General features: G+C 35.3%; 1 protein-coding gene across 2 annotated transcripts in view; it reads right to left on the minus strand.

The window, feature by feature from the left end:
- Window positions 1-2695: 2695 nt before the first annotated feature.
- LOC131149474 (frataxin, mitochondrial) overlaps window positions 2696-12851 on the minus strand; it is a 28267-nt gene continuing 18111 nt past the window's right edge. Inside the window, exon 5 of one of the 2 annotated variants that reach the window (XM_058099930.1) lies at window positions 2696-3026. In XM_058099930.1, the coding sequence (XP_057955913.1) occupies window positions 2897-3026 (130 nt within the window). In that variant the 3' untranslated portion in view covers window positions 2696-2896. Of the gene's footprint in view, window positions 3446-12851 lie in introns of both variants that reach the window. The other variant, XM_058099929.1, reaches the window with a different exon arrangement.

Below are 12851 nucleotides of genomic sequence, written 5' to 3' on the forward strand. Positions count from 1 at the left end.
CACATAACAATAAATAACTCTCATGAATGCTTTAAAAAATTCATAAATGGAAGACTTTGAAAACCCATAAAATCATAAATTTTAGAAAATATTTCAACAGTACACAGATTCAAAGTTCACGAAGTTGTATAAGCAGCATAGGATTAAGAGACACTTCACATTACGCAAGACACCATAACCAAATGATGTAACGAAAAGGATGAACAAAATAATAGCTGAAAGAATTTGGTATCTCAGGTTGAATGCGGGGCTTGCAAAGAACTTTTGGGCAAAAATAGTATATATGGCATGTTTCTTGATTAACAGGTCACCTAGTGCAGCACTAGATTGGAAAGTAGCAGAGGAGGTGTGGACAGGCAGCGTGATAAACTATTCTAATTTGAGAGTGTTTGGATGTCCAGCCTAAGTGCATGTTTTTAGTGAGGAGAGATCGAAACTTGATGCGAAATTTAGATAGTGTATCTTTCTAGCGTATCAGAAAGGGGTGAAAGGCTTCAAGCTCTGGGATCCGAAGGAAAACAAGGTGGTGACTAGTAAAGATGTGGTTTTTGATAAGAAAGTCATTTTGCAGCATACTAAGGAATAAGATAAACAAGTTCTAGAAAATTGTAGCAATGATGAGCATGTGGTGCAGGTGGAACTAGAGACCCATGGTAGAGAAGACAATGTTAAGAATGCAAGGAGTTCTAGCTTAGGAGATCAACAACATCACAGTATAACAATAGACAGGCCCAGATGCATTATCAAGCTACCTTCCATGTATGGGTTTAAAGATTTTATGCACTCATTACTAGTAGCGGGAATCCTACTACTTTTCAAAAGGCAATGCACAACCAAGAGAAAAGTAGATGGATGGGTGTTATGGTGGAGAAGATGGAGTCTCTGCATAAAAATCAGACATGGGAGTTGATGGAGCTTTCAGAGGGGAAGAAAGCGATAAGATGCAAATGGGTGTATAAGAAAAAAGAACTAGCATTAGAAAAAGAGAGAAAAATTCAAGACTCGTCTAGTAGCAAAGGGTTACTCACAGAGACTATGATGAGATCTTCTCTCTTATGGTCAAACACACTTCCATCAGGGCAGTATTGGGTTTGGTAGCGCATTTTGATATGCATTTGGAGCAGATGGATGTAAATACAACTTTTCTTTATGGTGATTTGGAGTAACTAACTTACATGGTACAGCCAGAAGGGTTCAATCAGCGTGGACAAGAACACTTGGTCTGTAAATTGAAATAATCACTTTATGAGCTAAAGCAGTCTCTGAGACAGTAGTACAAGCGATTTGACTACTACATGATCCAAATTGGCTACAGGAGATGTGAGTATGATTATTGTGTTTATGTGAAAAGCCTTGATGATGATTCATTTATTTTTCTGTTACTTTTTATGGATGATATGTTGATTGCTGCGAAGAGTATGAGTGAGGTCAACAAGTTGAAAACTTTGTTGAGCAAATAATTTGACATGAAAGATTTGGGTGCGGCCAAGAAGATTTTTGAGATGGAGATTCGCAAAGACAGAGCTTCTAAGAGATTATGGTTATCTCAGCATGACTATGTTACGAGGGTGTTGGAGAGCTTCAGCATGGAAAATGCAAAACCAGTGAGTACACCTTTGGCAAATCATTTTAGATTGTCTATCGGCTCAATGTCTGAAGACAGATGATGAAGTTCAAGACATGTCAAAGGTTTCATATGTCAGTGCAGTAGGATACTGATGTATGTTATGGTTTATACAAGACCAAATTTAGCACAAGCTATTAGTATGGTGAACAAGTTTCAATCAAATTCGAGACGACGGCATTGGTATGTAGTAAAATGAATTTTTAGATACTTGAAGGGTAGTACAGACTATGGTGTCATGTTTGGCAGACAAGAAGGGCGATCCTACATTTGATCTTATTATTATTTATTTTTTGAATAAATATTTTATTCATTTAGTATCAAATCAATTAAACTACATACTTATATAAATAAATAAATATATATGTATATATATATATATATATATATATGTTTGTATTTGTGTGTTTACAATATTTTTCCTTTGATAATATATATTATTGATATATATATTTATTTTAAAATATTTCAAAAAAAATGTGCAGAATTAAATTTTTTTTTAAATACATTTTTAAATTTTTCTTACAGCGTTGACACCGTGTCAAAAAATTTCAATGGTTTGTTTACTGTATGTACTTGTTTATTTATTTAGCATGCAAGAATTATAGAATGGAAGACAATGCAATAAATATTATTAGGAATTTCAGTTTTGAAAAACAGTTTTATTACTCTAATAATTTTCTGAAAATAAAAGAAATCCCACCTTATTTTTGAGTTTCCCGACATCCATGCAGAAAATTAGAAAAGGGCATTTTATTTTATTTTTTTATTTTTTTATTTCCCAACATTTAAATAGAAAATTTTGAAAAGGTCATTTTATTTATTAATTTACTTTTACCCGTCCAATACAACTACTGGAAAATTGAAAAGCAAGATGATATTTGGAAAAGGGTTCCTGCACATGCAAAGTCCATGTCACCTTATCTTATATTTTTGTAAAACACTATTCTCCTATGACTTGCATATCACACTGCCACAACTTTATCATTATGCGTAAACTCTCTTTGATGATATTTTTGTAACTAATAAAAATTAAAAATTATTTTCACAATGGAGTAGGAATTCGTAAGCTTTGCTCCACAAATTCTAATCATCATTTCCAAGCTCATGCGCAAACAATATACTAGAACAATTACATGATATAATATAAAATTCGGAGCACAGATACATAGACATCACTCACTTCGGAAGCAAACATAAAAGACAAGGTACTGGCAACATAAAATCAATTGAAGAAACACTTGATGGTATGTGGACAAAATTTGCAGCAGCTTAGGAAAGGCTGATTGGTTTCCCGCAGAGTTCCTCCACCTCCTTTTCTAAAACTTCCAATAACTTTGCTTTATTCCTCCTATAGATCCAGGCTTGAGAGTTCCAATCCCAATCATACCTGGACGGACCACTGCATGAGAAACATAATTTTCAGACGAGGCAGCGAAGGCAAATATGAGAACAAGATTCAACCTCTCAAAAATTATTAGAGTTTCACAAACACAGTAATTCTAGGTCTTGGGAATTCCTAAATAGTGCAAATGGCCTTGATACAACAACAAAACCAAGCGTTAGTCCCACTAAGTGGGGTCGGCTATATGAATCATTTTCTGTCAATTTATTGATAGGAATCCAAAATAGATCACGGAAGGATGACCCGGCGGCCAAGCCCCATGGTCTAACATAGCGTTTCATATGCGCATGATGAGGCAGCTACACTTCAGGGAGGCAAAATGCACATGGAGTTGAATAGCGTTCACATATAATGTCACATGGCGGTTGCAGGTGTAACGTAATGAGAAGCAGAAGTAGAAGACCTTACAACCATGCCTATATTGAAGAATTAGCGTATTATCTACAAACACCATTTTGTTGGGAAAAATAAATTTTAGCACACCGTTTGGAAGAAAAAAAAAATCAAATATTTAGAAGTACAATTAAAATTGAGAAGTGTTTAATCATGGACATGAATCTAGCAGATTATAATATATTAAAGTGTAAAAATTACAGAGCATATATAACGTTTAAGCACACTAGTAAAATTCAAATGTAAAAGAAGAAGAAGAAGAAGATATATATCAATTGCTGCTTAATAAATACATTATATATCATTTAATTATTTAAGTATGAATATACGAAAATAGTACAGAGGTATAAATATTTTAGTCTTTTGCTCCATATTAAGTTATAACAAAATAATAATAATAAATGTATAGACAAAAGTAATTTTCAACAAAAAGGAAAAAAAAAATAAGTGCTTCTCCAAATTTCATGGAAGTCTAAAAGTGAGACTTTTTTCCCTCAACAATCACAACCACACAGAGACCCACACAACTCTTCCAGCAAGCCATGACACAGATAAGGCATCTCTGTTGTTTGGTTACACTAGCAATGATGAAGTGATGATTATAAGAGCCATGACCCATCTCTATCTTCTTACACGTAAGTCCGTCTCTCCATTGTTGGACAATCCCTCTTAATCTTCTTTGCAGTTGAAAACCGAAGCATGTTATAGATTAAAAATTGAGAGAACTGTCAGCATAGCGGGCCATTACAGCCCATAATGAAACTTTAATGGCATTACAGCCTGTTATGGTGACAAAGCCACCATTACAGCCATAATTTCTACTCACTGCTAAAGGGATCTAAGATGTAATGGGAGGGGCAATTTTCCAATAGCTAAAATTACAGCCACTATTTAAAACCTGGACTCCCATAGGCTACAACTACCGAAGTATTTATAGCCTACAATTAACTAAATGCATGATTACAAATTAATCCCAAGACAACAAAATATTACACAACACAATCAAAAGATCTAAAACATACGTATTGGCCCAAATCTAGGCTGTGAAAGTATTGCTATTTGGCAGCCCACTCCGTAACACTCCTCCAACTGGAAGGGACTAGGCTCCATGAGAGTACTATGAGCTTAGGAGCACTCTCACGAACAGCAGCCTCATTAAGTCATGTTGCATCCGAAGCAGGGCAATCATCTCTCCATTAACTCATCATCCAAATAGACCCCACTATATCCGGTGGCTGGGAAATGGAAGGAACCTAAGGAACTAACCTTACATGAGTACTAGATGACAAAACAGGCTCAAGGGTGTCTTGGTAAGTGCCAAATTCTCCAAATTAAAAACCAGAGCAATGGTCATATGAACTGTGACACCATCATCCACGTTAAATTCTCTAGCCCAGTGCCATGCACATACTCAACAATCTTATAATCCAAATTACTCATGAAAGTTTTTGCTGAACCTCAACATGTAACTCATCGATGTAACATACAAATGAGACAATAATATCTGAAATACAGGTATTTGGTGGCAAAGGAACAGGCTTAATGGGTAAATGGAATTGTAATAGAGTACATACTCAAAGGGAACGTGTCCACAAAATTATCATAAGAAAATTCAACATTAGGTAGTTTTTTCTCCTACTACATACCTAAGTAGAACATCCAGACTATGATTAAAAACCTCAATCTGATTGACAGTTCAGCTATGGAAAACAAAAAGACACTTTGAGTCCCATGTATTTTCCAAAATGTTCCAAAAGTAACTGGCAAACCTGATATCCCTATCAGACACCATGAAAGTGTTAGCAAACAATGCAACTTGACTATCTTCATTAAGAACAACTTAGTTACGTAAAAGGCAACAGACATCTGATCTTACTATATGGTATGCAATGTGCCATCTTGGAGAAGCTATCAACTACAAATATGGTATCATGTCCCAGAGCTATTTTCGAGAATCCAAGAACAAAATCCATACTCTCTCTCCAAGCTTAGTGTGGTAATCAAAGATGGGTGTAAAGACCCATGTTGTCTCCTAGATTTGGCTAACAAACAAGTGCAACATTGAAATACCATCTTGGAAACATCCCTATTCAAAGAAAGCAATAAAACATGCCCTCAACTAGAGAAATGGTTTTATCCCTCACCAAATGACAAGCTAACCAGCCAACATGTCACTTCCAAACTAGGAAACCTCCAAAAGAAGTGCATAAAATGCATAAGTTCACGCCCTTAAATAGATAACATCATGGATGAAGAAGCCTACGAACCCTTTATGTTGGACCTTACTCATCACCTGAAAAATAAGCTCAAAATCAGGAAAAGTAGAATACTTGTCCCCCAAATGATCAAATCCAAAGACCTTGGCACTCATGACGTGGAGAAGTGCAAAATTGAGGCTATCAACTACCTTATTCTCAATATAAGAGTAATGTTTAAGAACAAGATATATTCATAAAAGAACTCTATCCAACCAGCATACTTAGCACTCAAGTTCCTTTGTCAACTCATGTGAACTCAAATATCGGAAAGCAAGGTGCTCAAAAATTAGTACAAACTCCTACAATAACAAATAATATCTTCAACATTAAGGATAGATCTCATCATAGCATAAAACTCAGCCATATGTGTTGCATTTCTATTTCTTGAGAATTCTTCACAGAACAAAAGCCAGAAGGCATCCCTCATACCTCAAAACTCCACATATACCTACCCTAGAGGCATCACAAGCAACCTCCAAATACCAAAGTACAAATGCTTGAATCACCTCCTACTTTATCTCCCTAGGAGCTCTAGCAACTAATGACATCTAATGAAACTTCCTTCTCTTAATTCAATTTGTGATTGGTGCCATGCAAAATGTCAAATGATTTGCCCATAGAAAGTAGATAATTCATCAAAATATACAAACCTCAAAAATATTCCTTAATGACTCTCGTGGTAACTCCTTATTGGCTCTAATATTATCAGGATCAATTTATATCCCTTCCGCAAACACCACAAACAAATAAAGAGCATACTAGACTTTATAGAACTGCACTACTTTAGATTAGCATACATAAGCGTCAAAAACCTTACAAACATGTAACTACTATAGACCAATATGAATGGACCACTAGAAATTTTCCAATAAATGGTCACAAGACATGCCACAACCCTCACAAAGGGGGGCTAAGGGTGCGTTTAGTGCAGTGGCTAAAGTTCATAGAACTGAGTAAACCGGACCGAAAGTCACTGACAATGATTGTTATGCTATCCCATGTTTGGATTGGAAAAACCATTAGATATGCTAATTTTTGAAAAAAAAAAAGGAAAGAGGACCAAAATACACTTTAGTTTCTGAACTAGAATGAATCTCGCAGGAAAGGCAATCAAAAAATCTTCACTCTCTCTTGACCAAGCAGTGTCAATCCAGAAACCAAAGCACAGCTCGTGTCATGACCTGCCAAAAAACTCTTGTTTGCTGACCAGTTGCTTTAATCAAAAGAGAAAATCAAAGGGAGAAGGAAGTAGCAAGGGAGATGGAAAAGTTAATAGTGGAAATTACAACAGTTGACAAACAGATATAGAGGAAGGAGTATCATACCGTGCACAAGGGCCATTTGCATTGCAAGCCATGAAAAAACAGATTTATAAAAACAAATATGGAGGGGCAGCCCTATCCCACATAAACGGGCTAAACCCCCTTCTTAGCCAGTCCTGTCCTACTATAGTGTTGCACTGAAAATTGGCCAAGGGTCCTTAGCGTAGCTTAGCCAAGCCTAGCCACTAAACCAAACACACCCTGAAACATTAGAAAGTCCAACAGGCATGCCCAACCAGTCAAATAAACCATCCTGGGTCTTCAATGTAGTTTTCCACTCATCTCCTACTCTATTTCTATTATAGTGATATCCACTACTCAATTCAATCTTGGAGTACCAACTAGCTCAAGCTAGCATATCCTCAAATCTAGGGATACTGAACACATACTTGGTGATCTTATTAATGGCTCTACCAGCCACAGACATCCTCCAAGATCCATCTTTCTTCAGGGTAAAAAGAACTAGACTGCAAATAGACTAAGATTATCACACAAAGTGCTTAAGGAGCTCTCCTACCTGCCTATTCAATTCAGCATGCTCCTTTAGATTCATCCTATACTGAGGCAAGTTAGCCAACCATGAACATGAAACCAAATATATAGTATGTTGAGTCTCCCGCATTGGTGTAGCTCACTAGGAAGCTAATCAGGAACTACATCAAAGAACTCAACCACAACTCCCCTGCTTCCAATCGAAACTTACATGGTAACTCACTGACGTCAAAAGGACCTTCCCAAGCTATGACCGCTAAGAAGCACATCTTTTCTAAGCTATCTTGCAACAAAGCCCAAAAATATCTAAAATTAGATACTTTTCTCAATAGGAAAAACATGGGGCTACCTTGTTCTAAACTTAGGATCCTAAATTGTGGGCTTAATGAGGGTCAAAGGATTATTCTTGTCTTTGTACCTAGAAGCATAAGTGTTTTCCCTACCGTGGTTGGTCATCAACCTCATATAATTAAAGCCATATCCGTACAAAATACAACATAATAACTCCTATCTTTATAATCTCCTATCTGGATGGGTGCAAGGCAACTCCAATGACAGGTAGATTTGTCTTGTTTACCATTTTCAGTGCAAGAATGTGAAAATCACACTCGAAGTGATTGTTGGTATAAAAACCAAAAAAAAAAAAAAAAACCAACTACTCAAAAGAAAATGAAGAATAAAGGCAAGTATTTTTTTTACATGAATGCTCAAGAAGAATTTAAAAATGTTTGGCATGTGGACAGTTCTTGCAGCAATTATATGACAAACAATAAAGGTTTATTTGTGAAGCTTGATGATAAATTCTTCTTTGAAATAAAACGTGGACATGGCAAGCTACACAAAACTGTCAGGAAAGGAGAAATACCAGTCCATACAAAGAGAGGTAACACTAAACATATATGATGTCCTCTATGTTCCTAATTTCGCTCAGAAAAGTGTTGGGCGACTGATACGAAAGGAGGATAGAAGCTGCATTTTGATAATGGAGAATGCATCATCATTGATAAGAAGAAAAATCTCAGTGGCTAGAGTAAAAATGAACATGATCAAAGTTTTTCCTTTGTGTATGCCACAACATGAGAAAATTGCTTTCCAAAGACCTAGTCACAATCATTCTTATTTATGGCATCTGAGATACAAGCATCTAAACTTCAAGTGCCAAAAATTATAGAAGGATGAACACATGGTTATTGGATTGCCTAACATCTATAAGTGAAACAAATTTTTTGAAGAATGTATTCATGGAAAAATGCATTGGTCACCATTCCCAATGACAACTTGGAGGGCCAGAGCTCCATAGAATTAGTGCATGCATGTACTTGCGGACCCACAAGGACACCATCCCTCAATAGCAATAGATATTTTATTCTATCTGTTGATGATTATACCATAATAATATGGGTTTATTTTTCTAAAAACAAAAATTAGAAGCCTTCTCCACTTTCATTCAGTTCAAAGCATTTGCCGAGAAACAAAGTGGCATGAAATCAAAAATTCTAAGAACAAGTCATAGTGGAGGATTCTTATCTATAGCATTTAATGATTATTGCAAAAAGGAAGGCAAAAAAGGCAATTAATAGTGCAACAAACTCAACAAAATGGACCAACAAAATGAAGGAGTCACATGGTGGTTGAAATGTCTTGGAGCATGTTAAGGTAAAGAATTTCCAAATAGTTTCTATGAAGAAGCAGTTAATACTGATGTTTAATTCTTGAATAGATCTCTTAAAAGGCAGTCCAAAACAACACTCCATATACAGCATGGCATAGATGTAAGCCACAGGTAAATCTTCTGAGAATTTATTTGTTGCAGAGCTCGCTCACACATTCCCTCACAGTATCAGGAAAAGTTTGATGACAAAGGAGAGAAGTACATCTTTGTTGGGTATAGTAACGAATCCAAAGGATATCGTTTACTAAACCCAAAGACTAATGGTCTTATAATCTCCCAAAATGTTATCTTTGATGTAATGGCATCATGGAGTTGGGAAGAAAAATTCAAGCAAAGTTCAATAGTATTGAATGATCCTAGTCCATCCTCAGCATTCAACAATCAAAATCTTCAACCAAGCAGAAGCCCAAACTCGCGGTTCACCAGGAACTTCAAGCTCACAGGCCAGAGCCAAGTGCTTGAAGGGAAATTAATTCTAAGTCAGAAACTCTACCTAGAAGTGCATGTTTTTGAAGAGAAATCTATGAAACTTGTGATGTTGCATTTTTTTTCCGATGAACCGCAATTCTTTGATGAAGCAACAAAAAGAGAAATTTGGGTAAATGCCATGAATGAAGAAATTGCAAACATTGAAAAGAACAACAAATGGTAGCTCATAGGTTTGCCAAAAGGTTAAGAAGTGATTGGAGAGAAATGGAGGATAAAGAGGATCGCACAATACATAAGCACAAAGCCTGTTTAGCTGAAAAAGGCTATACACAGCAGTGTGGAATGAGCCCAGTGTGAGCTATAGCCCCCACTCAATTGCCAAAAACCTCCCTATATTATAGATCTATGAGGCTTATTAAAGTAGTAGGTCATTTTGGGATTGCACCCACTCCACTTGCTATTGCACAAGGCCTAAGTACAAATAAATAAAATTTGGGAGGCCATTTCGAAATTAAAACAAAATAGAAAATCAAGAAGGAAACCCAATATAGTGAAAGTTTTTTAATTTTCTGTTTTGATTAGAGCTCTAATGCTATGTCTAAATTGAAATGATAATTTATGATTATAAATGATTCATTATAAAAAATAAATCTTATAAAATTAAATAAGAAATTAAAAATACATTATACATGAGTTTCAACCTCTACTGAATGCAGGTACTAGATCGAACATTGCCGGAATAAACTTCAATGAAACTTTTGCACCAGTAACTTGTGTGGAGTCCACAAGAACAGTTCTTGCCTTGGCAGCTTAACTGGAGTTGCCACTCTTCCAACTTAATGTTAAGTCAGCATTTTTCAACGGAGAATTAGAAGAAGACAATAACGTGAAGCAACCTAAGGGCTATTATGTATCAAGTCAAGACGGTAAAGTATATAGGCTACAAAAATCCTTGTATGGATTAAAGCAAGCTTCATTAGAAGAAGATGTTTATGTGGAGCAACTAGAGGGTTATTATGCATTAAGTCATAGGCTACAAAGGGCCTTGTCCAGATTAAAGCAAGCTCTGTGAGCCTAGAATAGCAAGATTGATTCCTATTTTTACCAAAAAGGGTTCCAAAGAAAAATTTGCCAAATCAGCTACAACAGAAAAATTCGAGCAATTTAGATATAATGCCAAAATTACAAATTAAGAGGGGATGTTAAAAATGTAATTTGTAATTTTTTATTATTATAAAAAAGGCTGTAGAAATTTGTAGAAGATTGCCAAATTCTTCAAGGGTTAAGGCAAGCAAGCATGAGCTGGTTTTGAGCTGGCATGCCACAAATACCAAAAGTCAGCAGCCCATGGGAAAGGAAAGAACACAAAAGTTTAAAATTAAGATCTTCATTTAAAAAAAAAACTTTTAAAGATTTGATTTGGGTAAAAATAAATAAATAAAAAATATCCTAACTTTAAATTCAAAATGGGGAAAGAAAGAAGTCAAATTTTAACATTAAGATTTTCTTAAAAAAAGAATTTTTCTTTTGCAGATTTGATTTGGCCAAAGATCTCTACATTTTAAAATTCAAAATGGAAGGAAAGGGTTTGAATTTACAAGTACGAACATGATTAAGCAAAAATGATGGGGTTTAAAATAAATAAATAAATAAATCTAAAGATTTCATCATCAGCCAAAAAAGAAAGAAAAATCAATGGGAAATGCAAAGAAATTGCCTGATTTGCCCATAAGATGCATTCAAAACCCTAAAGGAGGTCCCTACGCACTCTTCTTTGATCTTTTTTTTTTTTTTTTTTTCGAGGATTTTTCTATATTTTTCTGCATCTTTTGAATTTTTATGCATATATGGGAATTTTTTGGATTTTTAGGAACTTCTTTGCCAAAATAAAATAAAATAAATAAACTAAATAAAGCACACAAAAGAGCCTAAAATACTAATAAATAAAATAAGTAACAAGGGGAAATAATAATAATAATAAGAATAATAATATAGTATTAAAAAACATACTAATAGCAATAGTTATATAAATAAATAAAGATTTAAAACACCCTTGAAAAATATTTAAAAAAAATTAAGAAAAAACTTTTTTATTAATTCTAACTAGAACTCACTACTTTCTTGCTTTCTCTCTCTAGGATATTTCTTTCTCTATCTAACTCTCTCAACACTTGCAGTCATGGATGCTGCCACTTCTAAATTCAAGAAAGAAATCACCCAAAACCCTAGGCTTGAAGTAAAACACATTGAAAATATGGGATTTAATGGAATAATGAATTCTTTGGGTGAAAAGATACAAATTTTTTGCAAGAAAACACATTCAAACCTAGACTCTCATCCTTCTAACAAGCGAATATTGAATCAAATATCACAAATCAATCAAAAACCAAGTATGAACAAGACTAAAACATGCTTATTTGATAGACTAGAATAAACTTTTCCACAACCATCCATAGACATGTTCATCACATCACCAAGAAAAAAGGCCTATCTTGGGCCTGGCATAACCATAGAACTCCTATTAAAGTACTAACACATGTTTCAAGTATGAAAGGGTGTGGAACATACCTTCCTGTGAAGATCCTTTCAAACTTCAGCTGAAAATTCAAATAGGAAAACCCATTTTGCTTAGTATAACATCCTTCCTCAAAGAGAAAGGGTGAGTTCCAAACTCACCCAAGTCTTCCTCCCTCTCAATAAGTGTAAAATTTCTCTCACTTGTTCCTCCTTTAACGTGAGTTTCCTCTCAGTCTTGCTTGCCCCCTTTGAACGTACACTCCAACTATCGATGGCCAATTTGACCGAGCTTAGTCTTAGGTCTTTAAGGAAATTACCGGATTACCACTAGCCTCAAGCGATTCTTGGCTCAGTAATTGGGCTTTCCTTCCATTCCCCCTATCCTAGATTTTTCACCAACACATCTTGGGTTCAGGATAAAATTTCACTCCAATTTTTATCGTTTGAGCCCTCTATTATTGAAATAGAGGGCTATCCCTAACTCAGATAGCGTTGTCCTTGTAGGATTTAGTGTAAGGTGTTGCTTAAACACCCTACAGGATAAGGTGGCAATACTTTTTACCACTAAAGGTACTCTTAGAAGAGGGAATTTGGGGCAAACCCTAATATTTTTTATAAATAAAAGATAAGTGCATGTTCAAAAATGGCAAGCAAGAGCGAAAGAACGCTCACATTAAAAGAAGGAAGAGGTGAGAGAAAACTTACGCCCATTGAGAGGGAGGGAGACTACCTTGAGTTT

This window comes from Malania oleifera, chromosome 2, assembly GCF_029873635.1.
Source record: "Malania oleifera isolate guangnan ecotype guangnan chromosome 2, ASM2987363v1, whole genome shotgun sequence".
Classification (NCBI taxonomy): domain Eukaryota; kingdom Viridiplantae; phylum Streptophyta; class Magnoliopsida; order Santalales; family Ximeniaceae; genus Malania; species Malania oleifera.